A 26,701-nucleotide genomic window follows, 5' to 3' on the forward strand; every position below is an offset into this window, starting at 1 on the left:
TACAAAGAGTAAGACATATCATACTCCTGTATTCTTGCAGTTCATTTGTACCTGCTTTGCCAGGAGAAAAATCATATGCTAACAGAGGCTGTAGAGAATGCAGCCATCATTAAGGGACTTCCTATGTTATCCTTGACTTCACTAGATTACTTTTATCTGCTCAAGATGAATAAATAATTTTTAAAACATTTATGTAACTAGGTTTTAGGTCAATAGCAGGTTAAACAGTTTATTTAACTAATCTTTCCTGACAGTGAAAGTATGTGGAAAGACCCTCTCTCAGTATTTTTTCAAGATTATTTTCATATCAGCATTAAAGCAGCCAGCAGTCTCCTTGACAGTAGACTTGGAAGATACCCATTATTTGAGGGACATAATAAAAACAGTGTAATCTCTTCCAATACCCATACAAAGCCAGCAATTGTCTGTTTCTGCTATTCCAGTTATTTATGTAATTATACTTAATGCCACACAGATTTGAGAAGAAAAAGAGGTCGTTTCTGCTGCTTCTGATTAATATTTTTCCATCCTGAGCTTATAAAAATAGTAAATGCCTCTTATGGTGGTAGAGAGAAGAAAGGAATATAGATTTGCAAACAATTTAGCAGAGGAACTGAACCGGAGGGGAGGGTGTGCCTTTTTTGAGTCTGTCTCCTGCCCGTATAAACACATGATTCTTCAAGTTCACAGACTGCTAGGAAATACTGCCGTAGCATAATACAACTCCTTACATATTAATACCTTAATTAAACTAAAAGATGTGGTAGCTTTGCAGTTGATTTTAAAGGTACAGGATTTAGCTAGGCTAAGCCTGGATATATCCAGGCTATCCTGTGTTACCCCATTCTTCTGTGTTGCTCTCAGCAAAACTGCTCACCTGTTCGGTGGCTAACAAGTGTTTTAAATCCTAAGGTCCCTCCCATACTGTCGTGCTTAGCATAGCAAGGGGAGCCAAGGAAAAGGAGCTGCGCCTGGGAAGCCCCTGCTCTCCAGCTACTCCCACATGCTGGAGTGATCCCAGGTTGCTTTGAAATACACTTGGAAAGCAACCCCATGCTTTCAGGCTCCAGGGTTAGGGGAGCTGCCTTATAACTTACAGATTTGCTATGTTCACTTGAGCTCAGCCTTAGGTATTTTTGCTGTGTTCACTCATGCTCAGCCTTGGGTATTTGGATTACTTCTTCATAGTGTCTGAAGAGAAGGAAACTGGATATATATCAAGTTTACAGCAGAGGGCTCAAGTTAGGGGTTCAGATCAGGCTCAGCAAAGCTGGTATATTCATTTAAAGCAGATTCAGGAAAAAATAGAATTTTGTAGGCCTACTCAAGAACTACATATATGCTGATAGGTTTTATGATAGTTATGATCATCTAGGTTGCTCAGCTCTGGTATTATACACTTATACAATTCACCACTTCACTCAGCCTATAAGTTCTGCTTGAGCTAGATAGTATCATTTTAAAAAAAGATATCCAATCTAGTTTTTTTTAAAGGCCTCAGGTGAATGGCAGATGTACTGCATGCAAATGTAAATGGTTCCAGTGACTTAACTGCATTCACTTCTAACAGTACCCCCTAATTTTTAGCCTGAATTTTGCCTCAAAGCTCCATTTTCAACTTTGTATCTTGTTATGCCCTTTATTAAATGTCTCTCATTAATGTAAGTATTTATGGACTGTGATCAAGACATTCTCAACTTCCTCTTTGTGAAACTAAGTAGACTGAATTACTTCTGGCTCTTGCTTTAGGGCATGTTTTCCTGACTCTGAATCCTTCTTGCAGCTCTTTCCTGAATCCTTTCCAATTTGTCAACATCTTTTGTGAAGTGCGGATGCCAGCCATGGACATGTATTCTTGTAACGGTTTCAATAATGCTGTGTAAAGTGACAGAACCAGCCCTAGGCTTCTCAACAATATAAGTGAAACTGAATTTTTGCCACTGCAAGAACGAGGGTAAAATTAATTCATCCTAGAGATCTAGGTTTGCTATTTAACTGTGGAAGAGGGAGGGGAGAGAGACGGATGGGGCCAGGGTTGGGAGGAGCTGCTTCCCATCTCCTGCAGTGGCCACTTCTGCCAGCAGTAACAGCAGGAAGAGCAGCTCCGGCACAGGCAAAGTAGGCAGCGAGTCCATGACTACCACTTAAAGACATTGTTTTGCTAGCTACCCTATTGCCCTGGATAACTGCCAACCTTGCCTGTTCCTAATAATGTCTCTCTGAAGTACCACAACAATATTTTCTGCTTTGTGTATTCCCTAGCTCATGTATTGAACGACCTCATTAATTGTCTTAACCACTGCATCACTGCCAGAGTCTTAGCTGCTGCTCACCGTGACCCTGAAGTCCTTCTCCAAGTCACTGCTTCCAAATTAGTTCACCATCTTACAAGTGTAACCTGTGTTTGTAGAAGCATAACCTTGCATTCTGTAACTCTTATAAGTAATGTTGTTCAAAGAACCCAGTTTAACATATTTTTCAGTTCACTCTGAACTGACTTGCCCTTAGTCTTGCTGCTTTACCATTGTTCACATCACCTTCACCTTGACTGTCACGATGCTATTTTCTTCCATGTCACTTAAGACTATAGATTAGAAAAGGACCAAGATCTCTCTGTGCACAAATTAACTAGAAGTTTCATTTGGATCTGGGAATCCCATCTTTTTAAAGTCTTTCCTAATTACTTGTAGCACTTCTATTTTGTGGAATGCACACCACCACTTTACACTTGTCTCCGAGTGGAAGAATTAAAAAGAGGAGTCATCTTTCATCTTATGGTTCTGCATGGGCCTCCTACTACTGCAATGCAGTTGAAGATACTGCAGAGGGATATTTAAATTCAAGCCCCAAAAAAGCCTAATTAAAGTGAGGAAAAAATTATGAATGCATTTCTATTTTTAGGATTCATGAAACTTGCCTTAATGGAACCTTTGGGCTTAAATTAGTAGACATTCCATCTTTAATTGGAGCATTTTGCTGCATACTAGTGTTTAAAATAAAGGGTGAGGTAATTAGGCATTTATGTAAAACGTAAAACATTCAGGGAAACCGGTGAGCAGTTCTGGATGTGATACTGACTGCGTAGATATAGGGGACAGAGAAGGGAGATAGATGAGCAGCAGACAAATAACGCTCTTCCAAATACTGAAGTTAGCTATGCTTTCTGGGTGCTTCCTGTCCTTAAGCGAACAGGACAAAGATATCACAAAACATACCAAAAATTAATTCAAAATAATTATTTTGCACCATCCAAAATTGTAATTTCATATCTGCATCAGAAATTGCAGAATATCTCAAAAGTTTTGCTTTACATAGACCCCCTGCCACACGATAGTTGAACTTCAAGGTTATTGTATTTGTGCTTTTTGCTGCTACCTCCATTATGCATGCACTAAAATAAACAGGGATTTGCTACCCAGGAAGTAATGTCAGCTCGAGTTTTCTGTGGTGGCCAGTACAAATACTGAGGCCTCCTGTCGAAAGGGAAAATCACAGGATGCTCCGTGGTGGCCGATATCAGCTTGGGGCTGGCACCAGCGCAGCTCCGAAGGTTAACATGGGGAGGTCGTGTCTGCTCCTGAGTCCAAGTTATTTTAATTCCATAAAACTGGTCCTTTTCCCAATATGAAAGATCTTAAAGGAGTTACGTCACGTTGCTGGCATTTACCATACTAGATGCTGTTTAACAGGAAAAGGAGCGTTCAAGTTTGCAAGATTAGTTTTGCGTTCTGAAGTCACTCATGCACAGCAACCACTGCTCTTACTGCTGCTTAGTCACAACACCCTTAAAAATGCTATAAGCGGTTAACATTTTCCAAATATCAGCAGATGGGGCTTCTGTTTTCTGCGTGTGATCGTATGCTTAGAAAAACTGCATTGCACTTTTTCCAGAAGCCAAGCCACTAGTCACAACGCAGTACTTCATCCCAAACCCTCGTGTTATCCCTAGCCATGAGAGGTGTTGTGTTGCTCAGTGTTTCACATGCTGCGTGACTTCCCTCCTGAAAGCCAAAGTCATCAGAGAAACACTGCTGCCTCCCGGACGTGCTGGCAACCTTAACTATTGCATCGGCCCCGGAATAAATACGCAGCTAATGAAATTCCGTGATGAGAAGTATAGCGGTATGCAGCCTAGCAGGAGTATGGCAGAAATGTCTGTCAAGTGAGCTTTCCTGTTGCGGGAGTTGGACTAGTGGGATTTTGTGTGGTTCTAAGCATTATGTAGCCATTTAGGTCAAACTCACCACTGTTGTGTTTAGGAAGCGCTTTCATTGCTCTGAATGACATTTTTCCAGAGTGATTTGTTGCAGAGAGAATTGTCCTTCAAAGTTTTAAGAGTGTTTTTCCTCCCGTTTTCTTCCGTTTTTCTTTCAAGCATGCTACCGGTTGTTGCAGGCATGAAAAGTAGTGTTATACTCTTACTTTACCAGGCACAAGCATACATTTGAATCTGATAGCTACAAAAATTGCTTGTCAGGATTAGTGATTACCATTGACTTTGAAGGGATAAAATAGTTTACTGACATAAAAAATTTAAAATTAACGTTAACGTAGTGAATACCTGGATTGTGGCTTTGTAGAGTTTTTGGAAGAATGCTTTTTTTATCTATTCCAAAGATGCTACTTTCATGTTTTTTACTAACCTAATTTTTTTCTTAAAGGGTCTACTTTTGGTATTATAATGCCAGTCGTGCTAAAGTAACTTATGTCTCCCTACTCAGAGAATGCTCTGTTTCCACTACATTTCTAGTCTTTCTAAAACATAATTAAAATGGGTTCAATTTTTACTCTAAGTGTCAACATGGAAATGGTAATATCACAACATGGATCACTTTGTTCCATTATTCTTAATGGTGATATTTGAAATCTGAACAGGGGAGATCCTGGTGTTCAATTATGGAGAGCAAAGAGGAATGGATGTTTTGAGCATAGTGCTCTATTTTTTTTTCAATAAAAATGCTACATTGTCGGTTTTCATAGAGATGTGGTACAGTACAACAGTACGAGCTTCCCTGGTTTGAAAGGGGCTGCTTCTTAGGGTAAAGCACTAGTTTAAGTTTCCTTTTTTTAGGAAGCTCATAGCCATCCTTGTTAGTCCTTTAATGTAAGCATATTCTGAAAACTGAGTGGTCATCTCCTCCTTCCACCCCCCCCTTTTTTTTTGTGTGTGTGAACCACTCAATCATTTCAGCAATACCATGACAACAACCTTTCCTTTGCTAACATCTCTGCCAAGGGGCAGTCAAATTGAGTGTTTCATCATCAGTCCCATGCCATTCAGACAATCAAGGAGTACTTTTTTTTTATAAGATTGATTCCAAGTTTAAGAGTGAAATCTTGGCAAATAATTACAATTACTCTTGTTTAAAAAATGCAAATCTACGTGGTAATGCTGAACATTAGTTATAACTTAGTCTACAAAGATGGAAAAAAAAGAACTTTATGGATGTATTTTTGAAAAATTCAAACTTCACATTGTAATTCTCCTTGCAAATTTGAAATACGTTGTCTTTGTGGCATGCTCTTGCTTATAAAATATTAAATATAATATTGGCTAAATGGTAACAAATGAGCCAACATTTACCATGGTAAGGAGTGCATTGGGGACATAACCATTAGTCAAGGATAATTTAGCTTTAGCATTATCAGTTAGAAATACTGCAGTTGGGTGGAATATTTTATTACATGAAAACATCTGTAACCAATATGTCCCTTGGGAAGCTTACGTGACCTGTGATCTGTTTGGAAAAAAATGTTTCAGTTTTGCGAGACTGTTCAAAAGAAACTATGCACAGCAGGCTACATCTAAATGAATATGGAAAGGCACTTCTCCTGTTTGTATGCTTTTTTTGCAAATTTCTGGGAGCATCAGAGAAGTTTTTGCATTCCAGACTGTAGTTTTGGAGCTTACTGCATAATGTGTGGCACAGGAAAAGATCTAGATGTGTACAACCTTGCACGTTACCTTTATCTGTGCCATGCAGCCTTTACATACAATTATCCTTGCTATGAGATAGCCTAAAACTAATGTAATCATGGTAAGTTCAATTCAAAAAATATAGTGAAGCCATCTGAAAGTGTATGTATATTCTTTTTGATTAAAGTGTGCCGGTGGTACACAAACTAATTGCATCTTTAATATATTTCTCAGTCCTGCTATGTACCTTTTCATGGCTGCTCTTTTTTTTGCAGCAGATGAGGCCAGAATATGTAGCCCCAGCTTATATTTGCTATGCAGCCACCTCAGCTCAGGCCTTCATGATGCTTTGGCAGGAAAACAAAGTACCCAGCTGCCGAGGACTGTCAGTCAAGGCCCAGGAACCTTAGGAGCTGGGAAGACGGGCGGAAAGACTGCCTGAACTTGACAGCCCATTAGGTACCTGACCTTCTGCTTAAATGACTTGAATTTTTAAAAACTCGGATTAATGCTTTCATTTGTTCTGTTAATTTGAAGGTGAAATAAGCAGATACACCGGCTAATTACAGATGGCTTGGGAATGGGATGGCATGTGTTGTATAGCATAAGAAAACAGGCTGTATTATGAGCAGTATTTTAACATGATATTTCTGCAGAAAGGAACTACTCAGAAAAACTGCAAGTTCATTACAGAGAAAAAAAATATATCAAATTCACCCAGGATCTCATTACATTATAATCCTCCATAATTAGAGGCAAAAATACTTGCTTCTAGTTACTTGGTTACTGCCTACACCCAGTAATCAAAATTGGCCAGGATATGATAGTAGGCTATAGAGACATGTTGCAGAACATAATATGCCTAGTGGCATTTCTTAGGCATAGGCTACAGGATAAATAGGTTTCATGCCAGTAAGACCGCTACATTTCCATTCTGCCCATTCCTGGCATCGCTCCAGTTCGTACTTCCTGCGCGAACTCCTGCAGCTGGTGGGGCCTGCATGCACTAGAGCAGGAGGCACTTCTCAGTCGAGATGTTTTCACTCTTAAAGTAGAGTGAAGTGATGCCGCTTTTTAAAAAGTCTGTCTTGTTTTGTGGATATTTAAACCACAATGTTGCCCATAAGTACTTCAGCAGTATAAAGGCAGAGCAAGCCTTTCTGAGCATATAAAACAGATCTGTGGGATCTTTTTTCTTGTCTGCTGTGCTGGTACCACTGTGCCCAGGACTGGCTTCAAGATTCTGCGGCTGAGTGCCATTCATCCCAAAACTCTGGTCTGTTATTCTGTACGAAATATATTAAAGGTATCTGCTAATTGGTTGGTCGCAGTGTATGTTGGTGGGAAGCACAGAACTGGAAAGAGCACTGAAGCCCTGTGCTCCTGACGACAGAGCATAAATGTGCGTTTTGACCCAGCAAGCAGAAATGCTGTAAGAAGAGCAAGTTATTCCCAGAAGAGAAAATCCTGGAACTCCAGTAACCTGAGGGTTTTCCTGCCCTGCAAATTCCTGTAAAATGGTGACACTCCCTTTCAGTAGGTTGAGATATGAATGTGAAGATTCAGGGAGTGAAACCATGCACACTGCAGGATTTCACCTCTGGTTTTCAAAGAGATATTCCAACCTTGCAAGTGGCATGATAGGCAAATTGTACATATGTCACATTCTCAACAAAACAGACAAAGCTAACCTGGTAGGCTAGACCTGTGTAAATGCAATTGTCCGTTTTTGAAAAGTGAGAGGGAGAACCCTGTTCTCAGCAGACAGTGAACTGCTGATCTCGGGAACCACAACCGCTGATGCTGATGATCCAGCAGCTGGCCAAGGGACCCGTCTCGGCACAGGATGTGTCTGGTTGCTCCAGACAGAGGGTGAACTGCAGTGGTGTTCCCTAGGGGAGCCTGCACGGTGCCCTGTATTACGGAGCTGAGATTCCCGTGTTAGCAGCCCTAAGCAAGCTGCTTCTGTAAGCCATATGACTGCTGTAGGATTAGCTGAGAGGCAGGGCTGATGAGCCATAAGACAGTACTAGGCAAATGTTAGTCTTCTTTTGGGACCGCATATTTACATTTTCAGGCTAATAACTCTTAGAAAGCCATGATAAACCTATCGCAAATGGGACAGGAGAGAGGAGATGTCCAAACTTGTGTCACCGTGGAATGGGCTGCTGTACTTAGGACTATGACCTCTTCATGCAGAACCACAGTTGCCCTCAAAAATAGAGATAAGTTTTGTGGCTGCAATTTATACATGTACAAGACAGTCCCAAGCAAGGAAGGCTGTGTGTGACACAGTTGGCTGAGCCTTGTTTGCAGAAAGTCGCATCATTTATCATTTCTTAGCAGGAAGGGTTTCAGTTTTAAGACCAGTCCACAGACAATGTCTAGAAATGGGACAGCTTGTTTGTCTAGTTTGTTAGCCCACTAATGTCAGGAGGTAGAAAGTTCAATGCTAATGCTATTAGCTGCACACTCTGTTTTAGGCATACAGGACACTCAGGGAAGGCTATGGGGGCAAAGTACAAAAAATAGGGGGCAGAGAGAGTAACCTAATGAGGGAAAGAGGAGGTACTTTATGTCTTGAAAGGAGGCAGGTCAGCTTCCCATTTGGAGAAGAAATGTGGTGCAAAGTCTGTGTTTTCACAGTGTAAAGATATCCACAGGTCTTGTTTCCTTGAGCAGAGGATTTGGTAACAGAACACGCAGGAAACTGATAAAACACCTATCTCCTATCATAGGAAGTCATTTCTTAACTTTTCTGCTGTAATTTAGTACTTAAAAGGCAATGAATGTTTTCCAACTATTAGTATTATTTTAATCTCTGAAAATTCTTTGGAGAGATTCTCAAAGTCCTTGTGAAATAAAAATAAACGTATATAAATACAACTTTTCCATCAAAATGGTGTAAAGATTTAATGGGAGAGAAATGGCTAGGTAGAATGAAAGACTAAATCGTATCAGACTAGTTACATTACAGCAACTGTTTGCTTGCTTCTCTTTTACCTGGGTGATTCCCACCCATCCACCCAAATAATAAACTTAAGAAATGTTATAACGTAACACATGCAAAGTTTTTAATTGTACAGCAATGAATCATTTATGCTGTTCTCCCTATTGACCTCGTCTTATTTCATGGTAGTGCTGTTTAACAAGAGGTATGTGCAGTTCTGGTAATCCCCAGGAAATCTGATGTTGTTTATCAAAACCCACTATTTTAAAGAAGAAATGTGCTTTGTCAAGGGACCTGTAGAAAGTCAGACCAGAAACACGCTTTTCTCAATGTCTGAGAGGAAAAAGAGTGTGTGTCTGTGTGTGAAAGTACATGCCTTCATGGAAAGCAAATAGAGATAGCTGGCTGAGTGCTGTTGTTTGGGAGGCTTGCAGGGCAGCATCTTCTTTCGTGAATCTTAGTCCCAGGTCTGAAAAAAGTGGTTTCCGAGAAGTACCTAACTTCTTATATCTGACAACAGATATCACCTACAGCACACAAGCTTAAGAGGCAGCTCTGCTTTTCTTTTCTTTGTTGTTTTTTTTCATCCAAGTTAACAAAGTTATGTGTTTTAGTTCATTCTGAGCCTGATATTGTGGGGGGGGGGGGGGTTCCCTGCAAACTTTCCACCTAGATAGTTTAGTGATTATAAATGTGTAATGTTTTATTTTGGCTCTACAGTCTACTCATATTAATGACTTCTCTGTTGTACTACTTGGCACATGAGGTGAAACAAATGAAGAGCTTTATTAATTATTCATCAGCCAATGAATTTCTTTCACTGTAACTCAGTTTAAGGTTTGTAGACCTCTTTGCATAAACTAATTGATTTTAATTGTAATAGTCCAAGTGGTTTTAATTCATAATTTAAATATAATTGCATAGGGAGGTTTTTTAGCTTTGTTCTGGGCAGCTGGTTCTTGAAAACAGAATTTAGCAATTATTTAATTGCTAAATTAATCATTTAACTTCAGAACTTTAGAGTTACTAGAGATGTAATAATATATATTTAGAGAGAGAGAGTGTTATTTTTGTACAGCTGATATCAAATGAAATTAATAAATCAAAGGTATGTGTTTTTCTTTGGATGAAGGTTAATTAAGTCCAAATCCAATTGTGTTCTAATCTAAAATTAAACATGAAAAAAAATGCAAGGTAGTGACAGGGAGTTTCCTAAATCTTTCACACCTCATCCTGGGTTGGGAGGGGAGAAGGAGGGAGAGGTTAGTGCCAAAGCAATCAAATCTTTTATCTCAACAACTATTTTCAGCAAAGTATGCTGATCTTACTTTTCATCCTCCCACAATTTGGATAGGAGTTTTGGGAAAAGTATATTCTTCCTTTGGTGCATATGGTGATAATACAGACTTCAATGCCAGGTGCCTCCCTGCCTTTCAAATGGAGCAGTGATTTGACTTGCTGCAGCAGGTAGTTAAGGTAGGGAAGCCAGGAATGGAACAGGAAGCGGCTTTACGGGGAATTGTCAGGAAATATCCCTGCTTTGTCCACCTCAGCTAGTGTTGAAAACGTCCAGCTGCTGTGCGTGGAGGGAAATACCGCTTGCCAGATAGTTTTCCAGTGGATGAGAGAGTGTTTAAGGTTGTAATGTTAGAAGCAAGCCCCGTGCACCCGCTGGGGGCTGGGGTGGTGGAAGAGGTAGGTAGTGCCAGCAGCTGCTCTGTAACCCAGCGAGACAGATGCACGGTGGGAACGGGGAGAGAGCAAACGCTTCCCGCGGGCAGAGCACCATCCACGCCCAGACCTCGAAGCGCGGGCTCGGCCACGTCACCGTCAGTACAGCCGGTGCCTGCAGCATGCTGCCAGCGCGGGCAGAGGGACGTGGGGGCTGCACAGGTCTCCTCTGGTCAATCCCAGCCTTGCTTTGCCGACTCCTGCTCTGCCCCGCGCTCCGGCATTCGTTACAGCTGATTAGAGCAAGTCCGGACGGAGGGGTAGTCCGCGTCTGACTGGCAAAACGCTGGATCGCAGGGTGCCACGGCTCCTCCCGCGTGCCGCGGCACAGAGGGACACGGGCTGGCCAGAGGGCAGGTCCCAGGCGCCCACCACCACGGGGCGGGAGAGGAGGGAGCCGCCTGGCGCAGAGCTGCAAGCAGCCCTGGTGAGGGCATTTGGGGAAGTTCTCAGCATTTTGCAGAGCCAGTTTCAACAACTTTAATTACATTTGTGGTTTGGATCGCTTTGGTTGGCCATTAAAATTCATTTTACAAAGAGTAGTATTGAAATGAACATGGAATATTTGTGGCCACTGTGGATTTCCTCCAGGCCTACACGAAGAGTAAATGAGTTACTGAAAACTTGACAGTTTGTCCCAAGTGCTTAACGCTTTCCTCTCTGGAAGTTGCCTTTTCATTAACAAGTAACTTTGAAAGGAAATAATATCTTTGGTGCTTTTTTTCCTCCCCTTTACGGTAGGGCTATAATTGCAAAAACGGCAAGGAGTGATTTGTTTGAACAGGACGTGTGGGAACTTCCTCTATAAATATTGTCTTTCCCTTCATGTGGAACCAAAAGTGGCTTCCTCAGTTGGTGAAAAAAGTGCTTGAACTGAACAACAAGCATTTTTCTTTCTTAGCTCATGCCCCGTATAAACATGAAAGATAGTTGTTTCATGAGAAACAAGATGAAAAAAGCAGATTCTTAGCCTGAGAGGGACCGAAATAGGTGAGTTTGACCGTCAGATCAGCTGTATATTTGCTTTGGATTCCCTATAGATGCTGGTGCCTGATGTGCGCTGGCTCTCGGGGAACTTGCGCTTCCCCTTCTGAGTCAGGAATTGCCTTCAGGAGTGTTGGGCAAATTCAGGTCCTACAGAGGGGGGTTAAAATCAGTATTTGCAGAGTTTGCGATTATAGAACCTGTTGCAACTTGTTCTACAAGATATGGCAGTATCAGTCTGCACCTAGCTCATACCTCAGTCTGGAGTGGTTTCTGTTTAAAGAAAAAAAAAAGACATATATATCTTTCCTGGTGAAATGGAAACAATAGCCCTGCTCCCTTCCCCCCACCCAGGAATACCTCTGAATTATTTTCAGCACAGAGGCTCACGCGCCAGGAGAGCAGGCTGCGGCGCGGGGAGGTGGCTCTGATCCTGCCGCAGCCTGCGAGGCTGAACGCCCCGCAGAGGCTGCTCCCGCGGCCCGAAAGCTCCCGGGGACAGGGACCGGGGAGGTGCGGGGGCTGGCTGCCGCAAAGCCTGGTAGGGTAAGCTCGCAGCACAGGGAGCAGGGCTTAACCTGGCAGGCAAAGCCCTCTCAGACTTCTTTTCTCTTTTTTTTTAAAGAGAATATGGGCCCCCCGCATAGGCAGAAGGCCAGCTGGTCTGGCTGGCCAGCGTAAATAGGTGCGGAGGATGGGAACCAGCGCAGGGGGCCTGACTGCCAGCCCGCAGCTATGCAGGGTCCCAGGTTAGGAGGAGCAGGGGGTGTTTCAGAAGCAGCAGGCTGATTCCCCGAGAGGCGCTGACGGCGGCGAAGAGCCCTTCTGCCTGATCCGAAGGAGGGCAGCGTTCTTGTACTGCTCTTAATTAGGCAGAGCTCCTTCGTTCCTTTCTTTCTGACGGGCAGATGAGACGGTTTTGGTATTTAGACCTGGATTGCTGTGGTACTTTCTGATGTGGCTTGCAAGAGGCTGGCTAGTGTTATATTAACAAGAAGGTTCTGATTTTTACACGCTTCTCAGTGGGGAAGGGAAAATTTCCAACAAGCTTCAAACGAGGCTTTGTAGCAATCTGCTTTCTTTTTGCCCTTGTAGGAACAAACAAGAGAAATAAAATTTGCAATGCAATGTACCGTCCTGGGAAGAGTCAGCCACAGTCAAGCAGGACACCTAAATCTCCACCAGTGCTGTGGTTTGCACTCAGGCAAGGCTGGCAGTGTTACCAAAAGGCCCAATTTCGGCGACAGCAGCACTTGCCATGCCAGGAGTTTTCACAGCGTTTCTTCGGCTCCAGCGGAGTCAGCATTGCAGTGGGGGGAAAGGACGGGAGAGAGGAGAGCGTGCCCGCCTGGGTGCCTGCGTGATTTTTACTTTCTGGAAGGCTCTCAACTCTCCACGTTAATTTGCTGTCTGTAACTGTTCCTCCTGCTCTTTCCTCTTTGTGCAATCTCTTTAAAGCGCATTTAAAGCAAAATCCTACAGTGTTCAGGATAACTTTTCCATACTTTGTGCTTTTCTTCTTGTTTTCCACTCCATCCTTTGCTGCTAACTCCTTATGTCACTTATTCTCTCTCTTTCATATCATATTCCCCATTTAACAATCTTTTCTCCTTTTTACCTTCCTACCTGTAACATTTTTTCCTCTTCCCCTTCACATTCCCACTGTCATGCCTGCTTGCTTCTTTTTTCAATAAGGCAGACTGCATTTTATAATGTAGGGAGTAAGCCTTCGAATTCTTGTGCAAGTGCTTCCACTGACTACATGATTAAGGGACTGCAGGACTGGGCTGTAGCTTGTCAGATGTGTGGGGAAAGGTAGAAGTTGGCTAGTGAAGTCAATTTTAAACCAGTCCTAATTACCTTGGTGGTTTGGATCTCTTTGGTTGACTATTAAACTTCATATTTCTAAGGCAATGTGTGCACCAATGGCATTATATAAACAATAAAGCATTTCAAGAGCTTGATATAAAACACTTTATAGAGCTAATATATTACTTCCAGTCCAGAAAAATGTAGGACACTTTAAAATTAGTTTTACTAGCACTGTGTGTTTAAAAAACTTCTTTTTCCTTTTGTTTAACCTCCTCTGCAAGCCTGGGTATGTTTGAGGCTCCCAGGATCCAATTTCATGTAGTATCCTATTTCAAATCCAGGCCAGACCAGATCGATAGAAAATCAGTGCTTTCAGAAATAAAACTGTCTATGGAATGCCTTCAACTACATGAAGATGAAAGGGGGGAATGTAATAAAGCAGATACTGATTTTCTTCCTCTGAAATGGGAGGCTCTGAAGCAGTGTCCCTGGATGTCGCACAATTTACCTTGATTGAGCAGTAATAATCATGGGACAATTTTGGTGAATTTTTGTGTTCTTCACTTAGTGGTTAACAGCTGTGTTGGGGGTGGGGGCATTGTTGCTGGGCTTGTTTTAAGCCAAAGCAGCAGCTGTGGAATATTTTATGGCTACAGCAGAGCTACCTGTAAGTCTAAACATAGCTAGAATAACACAAAATTCCTAGTAATTCTTGTCAGTGAAATAGTTATTGGTATTTTGAAATGCTCAAGCTACTTTAATACTTTGAAATTTGTAGGTGAATGCAGACTAGTCTATTAATTGATTTGTGTTTATACTGGTCTTTACGGTCAGCACAAATGTAGATGGTAATGTCTGCTTCCTCTTTCAGTATGCCTCTTCTCTTCCCCCACCCTCCGAAGCCAAAGGGCTTCGCATGGTCTAAGCATTCAGAAGGGAGCAAGACAGCCATATCATTTTAGGATTTTTAAGGAGCAGGAAAGTGAAGCGAAACCTCGGCTTGTGAGGTTTGGATTATTTTGAATGCATGAGTATTTGGTAGTGCCAATATTATGTTGAATTCCTGGAAAACTGGCTAACAGTGAACTTTGTTCTGCACTGCAGTAGTGGTCTCCCTGTGCCACTCTGCATGCTGAAATCTATTCCAGGCGACGCTGGTGGCTTCAGGAGCATCTTGTGTTGACAAGGAGGAATGTTAGGTCAAATCAATAAGCCTCTTGCATGGCAGCATGTCACAGTGGCTAGCCTTGGCCCCATCTGCTGTCAGAGCAAAATTCAGGGTCCTCAGATGCTGAAAAAAGAGCCCCTAAAGTCAGCCAAGAAGGTAACAGTGAGCACGGTGAGTGAATTTATTTTGCACTCTGCCGCTTAGAAAATAGAGGCCTGTCCATTCGGAAATGTAAGCATGGAGTCCTCTTCAAGGGTAGATGTATGTAAATACATAACTAAGAAAGGCTCAGTTAAGCTCACTGGCTCATGAAAGTGGAAATGAGAGTGATTCCTACCTTTTGCATGAGAGTACATTGGTTGCATCTGTAGTTTTTTCCTTAAAAGGTTTGTGAACTTTCTAAAGCACACACAAGCACGTGCGCACACATGCATGCACACACACAGACGCACACAGGGAATCTGGACAGGAATTTTGGCCATATGGACACTATCATTTACTTCAGTGACCGTAGGATTTCACCTTTGGTCTTCAATTTAGCCCATGTTCTGTAAACTACTTGATGATTAACCTTCAGCTAGAATATTAAGTCTGTGGCAAGTGTTTACTTAATAGTCAGAGATCTGATTTCCTGCTTCCAGGTAGCCTTTATTACTCAGTAAACTGAGTTGTAAGTAAAGGGTCTGTTTCAGGAATTTTCAGAAAAGTTCACCCTGATCTTCTGACAGAAATGGAGAAGGCAAAATGCCTAGAGAGGAGGCTAATAAGACTGTTGACAATCTGAGTGTAAGGTCTTCTTAAGGACTCAGAAGACCCAGATAATCTACTAAAGGGAGGTTCTTGACTCTGTATGTTTATACAGAGTATTTCAGGATAAAGGCATCGATTAGTTTTTGACTAACTTCTGAATTTTTTTTTAAGCTAGAGGTCACAAAATTAACAAGATGTTCTTCTGTTAAATAACCAGGATATTCACTTTACCAAATTAGACACCTAACATGAGCATCTGGGATGCCTCTCTAGCCAATAGTAAGAGAAAAACCACTTTCCACTGCCTTCTGGAAGAGCCTACCAGTCCAAGAAGATATCCTTTGACTATACTGAGTCTAGAGAAACTTGCAGGTGTGATTCGACACCTACACTGGATAGTGCAAACCTCTTGTACTGTAATATAAGCCCCTTTCATGGGATTCATTTTGAAGCAATTTGCCAAATGCCATTAAAAAGTTATAGGCATAGACTGTACTGTTTATGATTTTGAGTTTATCACAGTAACTAGTGCCCTGGGACTCTAGCTGGAGACCAAAATAAAACTAAGAGCATAGTTATCTCTAATGTGTATTGATCTGCCTAACATGTAAAAAGATTCTGATGTTCTCTCACTCAGGTACAGCATTGAGCTTGTGACATAGACTGACCAGGTTTGTTACAGATGCATTGAAACACAACCTGAAGATCATTCTACCATCAGATTTGCAAAGTTTCGTTTCTGTGACCAAAAAAATGTACAACCATTAGTTGTGCTGAAAATCTGCCTCTTCTATCATATTTGCTATTTTAGCACTTGCAGGTGCTGTTCGTTTAGCACTAACAGAATTAAAATTACTGTATAGCATGGCTTTTATGGTATGAGTTTAAGGCAATGGTGTTACTTGCAACTAAAAATCAATAGTGAGTTACATTGGCCTTCCAAAATGCATACCAATAAAATCTTTTATATAACACAGCTTACTATCAGGGCATCTTTTTTATGCCTCATAGGTGAGGGTGTCTTTCTAAAATAGCTTTTCCTGTAAAGGCTTAAAATTTATTGATAATATTTTTTGGTATCCTTCCCCTTATAAAGTTATCCAAGTCAAATGTGCTGTTGGAAGAAGAGGAAATGAGGCTTCAGAGTTTCTCAAATAGCTTTTGAGAAACTGGGGTTGCTTCTCTGTTGCTTTGGACTGTATTAAATACTTATGCTAAATGGACAGGCCACTGGGTTAACAAATATCGAGTGATAATGAATCAGCCTTCAGTGCTGGCTCAGCATCTCGTTGGTTAGGGATGGCTGACTTGAGTGATAAGGCAGTGAACATTTTTGCCCAATATCAACTGTTAGGTTTGATAAATAATGATCTGAAGAGGCTGGAATGTAGTTTGTCCCACTGGGAAGGGTGTGTCTCACCACTCCTCCCTGCTGATACTCATTTTGTGTCTTTGCCCGAATAATCTGTGAGATACCGGATCTCAAGCTCTTGGCAGTTCAGAGCATAATGTTCTTCCATTTTGATCTTTGAGGTAAAATACTGTTGAAAGAGCAAATAGGATTTCTAGACTGGTGAGAAGGGACAGCACAAGAAAGAAGAGAAAAACTTTGTGGCTGGTACTTTCAATAGTGTAGTCAAGAAATATCTCTGGAAAGTCTATAGAGAGGTAAAGAATTTAGACTAATGTGAAGGATATTCAGAAAGGCTAATGGAGCACATATTTTCATTTTTCAGGATTGGGTTATGCTGGTCTTTGTTCTCATATTGTATCTGTAAAACTCAGTTGGTCTTAGACTTTTAACTTAAATTTTAAGAACAGAAAACTCTAGCATGTGGGGTTTTTGGACTTTTCCCCCTGCTCCCCAGCAAACTCCAGGAAGAGCAAAATGAAAAGGCTGAGAAAAAGTATTTGTTCTTTTGAGGTATATTGAACAGTATTAAACACTTCCACCATTATTTTAATATTCTGTAAATTTTTGTACAGGGGAGATCAAGGTCTTTTCACAGTGCATAAAATTGAGGACAAAAGAATGTGAGACTGACTGGAAACCAAAGCAAAAAAAAAAAGTTTTAGCAGTATTAGATTTAAGTGAACTGAAGACATAACTATGTTGAGTAGCTTCAGGAAAACTGCGGTACTAAACCTGAGGTAGCCATGGGGAAGAGACAGAGAAGAAGTCAGAAGTAAAACTTTGGAGTTCATATGCTAGATGTGGAGTCCCTGAGGTCAAAGGGGTGGAGACAGCAGAATGGAAATGACCAAGAGCAACTTAAAGTAGGGAGCTGGAGGTGAAGGAAGATGCTGGGTTAGCCAGATATTGGCATGTAGTACTTTAATAGAAAGTTAATTAGAGATGGAAATACACTGTAATGTTTGGGGTCTTAAGTTGATGTTTCATATCAGCCTAAATTTTTACTAGTAAACTCTATATCCTGTTTTCATATGGATGTGATCTCGGTGTTATAACAGATTTCCTAGCTCTGAAATGTGAAGATCCTTTTTCAAAATTTAGCCCAAAAGGAAGTATTTAAAATGTAATCCTGCATGCTCAATCCTATTAAGTGTCTACCATGCTTGCTAGCCAAACAGCCAAATAAAAGTTCTATGAGCATATAAAAGCCTAAAGGCAAAGTGTTTTCTCAATATGTTGTGTATAACTGAAGGCTCAAGGGAATAAGGCCTGTTTCTGGGAACCGGATAGTACAACTTTCTATCCCTGACCTGTTGTGTGCCCTTTCTAACAAGCAAACAGAAAAAAATGCTCGAAGAAATGTGTTTTATAATCTGGTTTTAGCTCTAGAAACCAAAAGCACTGCACATATTCTGTTACTCTTGGTTATAGCTGTGTTAGCCAGAGGTTGAATAGGACAAGTGCTGCATTTTGTTCCATGCCAGTTTCGGAAGCTGTAGTTCCTCCTCGCACCGCTGCACCATGGCAGTGAGTTGTCCACTCGCAAAAGTTTGTGTTTCAACACACCTGATCAGCCTGAGAGTTAGCTATGGTTTTGAAGTGACTGTATCAAAGATATTCTTCCTTAGATTTGGTGGCACAGTTGCCTCATGGGAGAGAGTGAACTTCTCAGTAGGGAGTGGAGTTTGTTTGCAGCGCTTCTGGCTTTGTTGGCTTATTTACCTGCTTTAATCATCTTAACCACATTATCATCTGTGGTGTTCTTCACCGTTTTGTCCTAATGAAACCCTTTGATTTGAAGGGTCAGAATTGTGTCATATGAAAAGGTGGAGCAGTTAGGAATGGTCGGGGTGGGGGGGAGGGGCAGGATAAAAGCTAAATTTAGTCTAATGACGCTAATCTCCCTACCGTTCTCTGTGGGTTATGAAGGGGAGGGGGAGTCTCCTCCAAAAAGGCAATTCAGGTGAGATAGAAAGTCACCTTCCAGAAGGTGACTCACGGCAGCAACCTACCTCTCTATTCAGTGGAGAGGGACAAAACAGGAAGATCAACCTTGTTAGACTGAAGTTAGCTTCTGTGAGTGTCCCTCCGTCCCACACTTGCTCTGTTTGCACTCACAGTTTCTGTGAGTTGCAAAGAGCAACTGTCTTATGTTATCTTAGTACTTCTGACTTTAGGTTGGTCTGTAAGAGCTGCCAGCAGTCAGGGAACATATAATAGTGATGTGTATTTTAGTACTTTTTGTTCAAGCGCTCCATTTTGACTGGCTAGCTGGCCAAACCCGTGCGACAAAAAAACAGTTCTTCACTGTGTGCTCGATTTAAGATACTGAAAAAGAGCTGTTGTGATATGAGCAGGAGGTAAAGGGAAAAAACAAAACGAAACAAAACAAGGAAGCCTCGTGGCAGATGGTACCACTGGTGTCCATCTAAACCTAGCCAAAGCAGTGTGCCATCTGAGAGCGGAGAAACCTGGAAAATCTGATGACTCAGTTTGAATAAATAGGGAGACACTGAGTGAGATTTCTGGCTCGCATCCCAAGTCTCTTATGAAAGAGACTTCCTATGTTATAACGCAGAAAATTAAGTACCGTGTGGTGGCATCATTCTCTGGCACAGCTTGCTACCAACTATAGACTAAAATGCTCGGGTGCCCAGTGTGTATGCTCATTGGAGAACTGACACATAAGCAGTCTGCTTACTCTGTGCCAGTTCCTGGGTTGTGGTTGAAGCAGTTTTCCTAATAAATATGTTTGTGATGTTATTAGCAGGGCACATACTTCATCACTGAGGGTAAAACTGGCTGACCACAACAGCCAAAGCTCACAGCCTTGAGTCTTTTTTCCAGGCTCAGCCAAATACTGATTTCCAGGCACTTCAGTTGTTGCATCTGTAAAGTTTAAGCATTAACCAACTGTGCAAGAAATGCCTAAATATAAATTCGTTAAAGTTTGCAAAAAGATTCTAAAGAAGAGAGACAGTATAGAAGTATAAAGTGAATTCCTCAGCAGGATGAAGCCTTTTTTTGCTGACTACCTCAACCTCCTTCCTTCTTGACTGCTGTTGACAATATCATGGTCTTTCACATCCCTGGCACTTCCTTTTACTTCTCTATTTCATTTTCCTGTATGTGCTTGGGTTGCAGATCCTTTTCTCCCTTTGCCAATAAGACTCCCTGGTATGTTATATGGTGCTAAGCAATTTATATTGTCAGGAGATTGCAGGAGGAGATGAATGTACATAGTCTTAAAGAATGTGTTACCACAGCAACTAGATACGGGAAATGCAAACAAGAACTTAAGCCCCATTGAACATTAACGAAATAAACATGCTTTAATACTAGGCAGCCCTCAAGGAACACAAGGGGAAAATAAAAACCCTGCTAATGCTGATGTCTTCCCTCCCTGTGGAGTTGGCGTTAGGCAAAGTCAGGTTCAGATGTGAATTTTTGGAGATGAGATGTTGGGTTTTGCTACATGTTCAAGTTGCTCTCCCCTGGGAACTGTCATTTTGTGGTCTTTTAGTGTGTGTATTGGCAGTCACTACAAATTGAGTGGGCATGGCGTGCTTTACTAAAAGGCAACTGATAAATATCTGTGTGTAAGAAACAGGTTGGGATGTTCAGCAGTCACTGCATGTGTTGATGAGGATATTTTTTCGAGGACAGTTGTCATCCTCATATTCAAGTTGAACAATCTAAATTAGCACTTGTGTTATCGCCTTTAGGCATATACAGTAATGTTGAATGGTATCAGATAGTATATTATCCTTCCCTAGAGGGAGAGGCACTGTTTCTCTTCCATTCTTAAATGTTTGATCGTGGGAGGTGCTGAGTACTGCCATTGATAGGAGAGTGTTCAAGCTCTCGCTAGAAGAGTGCCAGATCATGCAATACCCCATCTGTAATGCAAAGCATTCTTTCTGGTAATACATCAGTTGAGCTCTCAGTTCTTTGGTAATTAGTTGTACATCTGTGAGCAACTGTCCCTCTGATTTATTATCTGAGCAACTATTAAAATTCAGAAAATTGCTCCATTTGGCCTCAGGATTGAAAGTTATGGTGTGCTAAAGTTGTGTTTAAAATGAAATAAAATTGGCTATATATAACCAAATTATAGATTTATGGAACATAATAGACCATCCTAAATCGGTATTTTAACGTTCATGAATTTTAGGTGATTGAGTGTAATTTAATGTATATGGATATATTTGTAATCACTGTCTTCTTTTATTTAGCAAGTCAGAACAAAGAAGATTAAGCACCGTCCTGGAAAATAACTTGACTGCAGTGAAGAAGACTTAGTGGAAAAGTGAATGTAAGTGTTTCATTGCATGTAACTCAATTATTTATGTTTGCAAATCCATTGACATTATTTTACAGACTATGCTAAATTGAAGACCTAATTTACCTAAAATACCACTAAACAGAGTACTTTCAGCATGACAGGAATGCTGGATCAGAACACAGTGTGTGAATTGTCTCTTAAATATTTCTAAATATGAGTCTGTAGGCTATCCATACCTGAATGCTATTAGCAGGGACACATGCTACTAATTATTTCCATGCTTCTGAACAGGAAAAATGGCAATATGAAGTTGTTACTAAGTGCTCTTAAAAAAACAACAAAAAAAACCCTGCAATCCTCTGTATAAGTACCCGTGGGGATCCTTAAATCCTGTAACATAGACATATTTTCTATTTCCAAAAGGACTTAGTCTAACTTGGAATAAAGCTGGCAGTATATAGTATTTTTCTGTATACTTGCCCAAAAGATGTGAGTTTATAGTAGAAAAAGATTGCGCTGTGGATTGGCAATTCAATTTAGAATGAAATACAGCGTCTGAAAGTTCCAGGCTAAGTGCATCATTGCTCACTTGAGGTCATTTTTTCAAACCTGGAGTCAATAGTTTTCTAACAATAAGAGCTTTGGTTCATTCTCTAGACCCTTTTGAAACTATTACTTTGCCAGTGAATACCCTATTATTTTTCTTAAAGTAATTGTTTTCCCTAGCTGTATTTCGTAATAATAATGCGGACTCCATAACAAAGTGTTCATGTGTGTAGGTGTATATGTACATATGTATTTGTGTGTGAAGCAGACACATATCTCAGCAAATCATACCCCTGTGTTTTACCCTAGGAGGCTTTGAGTGGCTCTAATTTGCAGGGCAGTGATAGTCATGAACTTCTAGCTGCCACAGATTTGTTTCAGTATTTTTTCTGACTACATTTTTCCCACGATCTCACCTTCCATTTCCCAGAGTCTGCCTGATGAGTCTGGAAGCAGTCAACTAAGTCTTTCCAAATGCTGCATAAAGTATCGAATTCATAACTTAGATGACAAATAAGATGTTGATCCTATTTTAAATATCTAACAAGCTGGGGCAGTTTTAATTTTAGGCTTTGGGCTTTTGTAAACTTGTCTTTTAAAATCACTAATCAACCAATAGTACAGACACAGGAGCTACTACAGGAACATTATGAAATGCTGTCTATTTTATATATAGTTGTGTCTATTGATACTAGGTTTTCTGAAATGAAGGTCCTGAGATTTGACAACATTGTACATAAGCTGAAGATTTACAGACTGTACTGTGCATTAACAATTCATTTCACATATGTATGTATGTGAAAACAAAATCCATGAATGTTCAGTAAATAAAGCTGTGTTTTAGGAAGTTCAGAAGTAGCATACTGCTGACAATGTGTGATTACTACATTTTGTCCTTGATATTAAAATGAATATGACCTCCAGAAGACGGTATTTTTCTGATATTTTAACTGTGGATGTGTAGACTGAGGTCTACCGTCTTTCTAATCTGCCTCCTGCAACTATCAGGCACTAAAATTAGAGATTTATCCTTCTAAACTTGAATGATTTATCAAAAACTAGTTGGCTTCACGTTGGCTGGGATTTTGGAGTAACACCAAGTTAACAAATGCATAAGAGGAGGAGAAAATACTTTTTCATATCCACCTTTTCTCTAAGACATAGTGGTTTTGTATTACAGAAGTGTCTTGAGTTCTCATGGCTATAGAGACGTTCACATTTAAAAGACAGCCAGAGAGAGGGAACAAAAGCACTTGCAAGAAAAGGAGCTAAGAGGAGCAATGATTTTACCCTGCAGTCACTCACAAACTGGTGACAGAGCTAGAAAGAGAGCCCTGAAACGATGAAATCCAGCATCTCCTCTTCTGATCATCCTTTTTAACTTATAGCACATCCAGAGAGATTTATAAAATGACTTTCTTTTAGTCAAAATTGAAAATTAAATCTGAAAGTTGGGATTGACGTATACTATAATGATTTGATAGGATAGCTGGTAGTGGCACTTGGGCTGTGGTTACCCTTAAAGCTCAACAGTGGAATAAACTTCCAGAAATCTCCTCTTTCCCATTCTTTTCCATGAACTTCCAGACTGAGCTTTCTTAGAGCTGAAAACAAAAGTTGGAATGCTGGATACAGTGAAATGTTGCTTTGCTGTGTTTTCTCAGCTGGTGAAGAGGAGAGAGAAGATGGGGAGAGAGCACAAAAATTAAAAACCAGAAACCCTATATAGTAGGGAAAGGCTGGGAAAAATGTAAAAAGAACTGGAGGGGATGATAAGCTGATAATCATATTGCGTTATGCTGAGGATGTATTGTAATAATTTTGAGGCAATGAATGTGATTAGAAGGAAGGGGAGTGTGTGCCCTAGGGAATTAGGAGCAGGTACCATCAAGGCAGTCGAGTGCATGGGGAGGGGAAAAGAACGTCCAGCCCAATTAGATACCACAATTAGGTTCTTGCTGTACATCTTGTAATCTGAGATTCCTGGAATAAGTTCTTAACGCAGCACCAAGGTTTTTGTTCGCTGTTCTCAACAGTGGTTATTATGTAAAATGTGTGCACCAGCACCATAAATAACCTGGTTCTGACACAGCTTTTGAAGGGTGAGGACCATGTCATGGCATGTGCTCTCGCTCAGCTCTGCTTGTCAGCAGACAGGTTATTTGTGGAAACTGTGCAGAGGTGCTTTTTAGACTTTTCGGATTATAAAGTATTTGCTTAAAAGCACTGACCATCCCAAAATTGTCAGCCTTAGTTTTGGGATTCAGCTGGGTATTGTAAAATTAATTGTTGTTTATAAGAGCTTGTCTCCTATATCATGAACACTATAAATAATTCTTAGCAGCCTTTGGATAGTGTGGTAAATAAGGCACAGAGCCACACACTGAATAATGAGGAGAAAAATAAATATTGAAGAGTTGCTAGTTCATTAAGTAATGTCTATGCTGTGCATGAAATGAGGCAGGGGAACTGTGAAAAAAATAGTCTCGCATCATAGTGTCTGTCATAAAGGATTTGCATAAGGAACTTCAGTATTTTTGTACTTTTGGAATTTAGCTTTGCAACATTACAGAAATATTAATACATTTTTATCAGTATGTTCCTAAATTCTTTTAAGTAGCAAACTTTGAGTGAAAATTAATCACACTGAGTGCCCAGAATCACCTGTAGGATCCATCTTTTGATCCCGAGCACAGATTCCTGTCACTGAAGTTACCAAAATGATGGGTAACGTTTGTTCGGTGTCTTCTGTGTGGCTTCGGCACTGGATGCGAGTGAGACGTGGACTTCCCAAAACATTCGCACAGAAATTTTGCTGTCGTCACTGTGAAGCCCAAGGCTCTAAACAGAGTTGTGGGAGGGCGCACACAGCGCTTACGTCTCTCTTCGTGCTTGTACTCCTGGCGTCCCTTCTGGTGCCTGTTGGCCGCCTGTTTTTCTTTCCCTTGCCCCCGTCTTCTCTTTCCCCGTGTTACCTGGCCGACAGTGGGGACGGTGCTGTGGATGGAGGAGAGGTGATCGCTCTTTGCTGCCACCTGCAGCCTCTGACCCCAGGCCAGCCTGTAACCAGCAGCAGCCGCAGCAGCAGCAGCAGCAGCAATCACGGGAATGTCCCGCTTAATGATCTCTCGTGGGTGTGCAGAGCAGCTCGTTTGGAGGCTCCTGCTGCTACTTTCCCATACTTTATCAAGTGTGATCTTGCATTTCTTTCTAATCTGGGTGTATATATATATTCACTGGGCCTTTTAAAGGCCAGAGCCTCTGCTCTCAGGCCTTTGTGACAGAAGGCCCACAAGGACCATGGCCAAATTCCTGGCTCTGCTGTCAAGCGCAGAGCAACTGGGAGAGGCTGGCTCCAAAGGCTCCACGGATGAGCCTTGGCTCCCCGTCCTCCTCCGGGAGCATTTTAACAGACTTTTTTTTAACAGACCAGCAGCTTTGAGCATTTCATGTCACTAGCTACAGATGAAACTGTAATGAGTTTTGCCCGTATGTTGGCACCTTTCCCTCTGTGAAGAAATTAGGCCATGTTTTACAGGTAGATAGAGTACCTGAATGTCTGCAATGCATTAGGAACTTCTTACGTGTGTCTTTGAGACCTGCCTTGTAAGAAATACCAGTAGGTGAATTATAAGACAGTTGTGAGTTTTCTTTCCCCTCTCCCTGTACTTGGTAACATTTGACCTAAGTCTAGAGGTCTGGCTACAAGATCCACAGGAGATGCTTCTGGGGAGAATTCTTATGATAAAACAAAGACAACTTTTTATTCTGAGGTTTCCATTCCTCCTTCCTGAAACATAAATCTATCTGCCTGTCTCTATTTCTCAATTTCTCCAAAATAATCTCTTGGGGAATACATAGAGAAGCAAACAGTAGATTCTTTACCATTTTAGGAAAGGCATGAAAATGAATTCAACTTCAAAATATTAGCTACTTTAAATACAAAATGATCCTTCCTTAATTAATACTTGGCAAAGCACTTTAAAGATCAAAGTGTCAATATTAGCTAATTCTCATGACACACCTGTCAGGTAAGTAAAAATTATATCCATTTATAGCCCAGGAAGTTGAAATAGTGGCTAACATCAGCATTTTCAAAGTTGCTACCTAGTTAAGTTATCTAAATAACTAGTCTAATTCTCAGAGGTTCTGCATGTTCTTATTTGCCCTAGATTACACTTGGAGCTATGCACACTTTTCAAACTGAATGCAAGTATTTTGATACCACACCATGGATGTGGTAGCTGAACCTGACACATCTACACTTAAGGCCATTGATCTGGGCTTTTTACAAACATGAGCACCCCTAAAAAGTCTCGGGCTGGAAGTTGCATGTTGTTGGTTCCCAAGCTGGAGTTCAGGCACTGCAAGGAAGTCCGTATATGAAGACTGTTTAGAGAGAGAGGGTGCCTGAAGTGGGAAGAAAAATTGTTGTGATGGCAGTTAATATTTCTACCTCCTGCTGCTGCTTTCATTAAAAATGCAGGTTACCTTGTTAATTCTTTCGTGGTTCTTTCTCCTTTTGTTGCACCATCAGCAGAGTGATATAATTGGGCTGGAGGACAAATTTTTGCCATGCTGTTCAGCAGTGACCAGAAAGAAGAGTGAGGATTTTGAACAACTGCTGTGTCCCCTTCAGTATGCAGTGCAACATGTTACCAAGTGATGTTTTAGTTAGAGCGGTGCTGGTTTTCAAGTGCGTAGCTTTGTCTCTGCAAATCGTTTTTGTAACCTGTTTGCTCTGTTCAGTGTGTCAATGCCCAGCGCTGAATGCAGCACAAAACTTAACGAACGGCGTCACTTCGTTCCAGTCTGTTCTCACTCTTGCAGGAGCAGGTGGGAATGAACAAAACTGCAGCCAACAGCTTTTGATTGAGGGGTTTGTCACTTCAAGCAGAGGAAAGCCTAGGCTACAAAGAAGGGTCTCAACTCATTGAACAGCCTAAAGCAGGCATGCACAGCTGAATTAGTAGCTGGCATTGTCTAGATTTCAAATTCAGCGGACTTGTTTGCTGCCTTGACCTTGCTCAAAGGGAATAAGTGCTACTGCTAATAACAAAGCCCAAAACAGAGAAGGAATGAAGGATTAAAAACAGAAAATGGTGGCTTACACTTCCTCCTTCCCCCCCAGTCCCGTCCCCACT

At 41.2% G+C, this 26,701-nt stretch overlaps 1 protein-coding gene across 9 annotated transcripts in view; it reads left to right on the top strand.

Moving 5' to 3' along the window:
* Positions 1-26,701, top strand: part of PLXNB2 (plexin B2) — a 261,101-nt gene that overhangs the window by 120,322 nt on the left and 114,078 nt on the right. For 6 of the 9 annotated variants that reach the window (XR_010886863.1, XR_010886862.1, XM_013956477.2 and 3 more), the window contains one exon: positions 20,962-21,041. Coding sequence is in view for 7 of the 9 variants with exons in the window: in XM_013956477.2 (XP_013811931.1) it covers positions 21,040-21,041 (2 nt within the window). In the remaining 2 variants the exon portion in view is untranslated. Of the gene's footprint in view, positions 1-6,255; positions 6,377-20,961; positions 21,042-26,701 lie in introns of those variants that run through there. The other 3 variants (XM_067315580.1, XM_067315587.1, XM_067315574.1) reach the window with 3 other exon arrangements.

The sequence above is a fragment of the Apteryx mantelli genome, chromosome 1 (genome assembly GCF_036417845.1).
Source record: "Apteryx mantelli isolate bAptMan1 chromosome 1, bAptMan1.hap1, whole genome shotgun sequence".
NCBI classification, from domain to species: Eukaryota; Metazoa; Chordata; class Aves; order Apterygiformes; family Apterygidae; genus Apteryx; species Apteryx mantelli.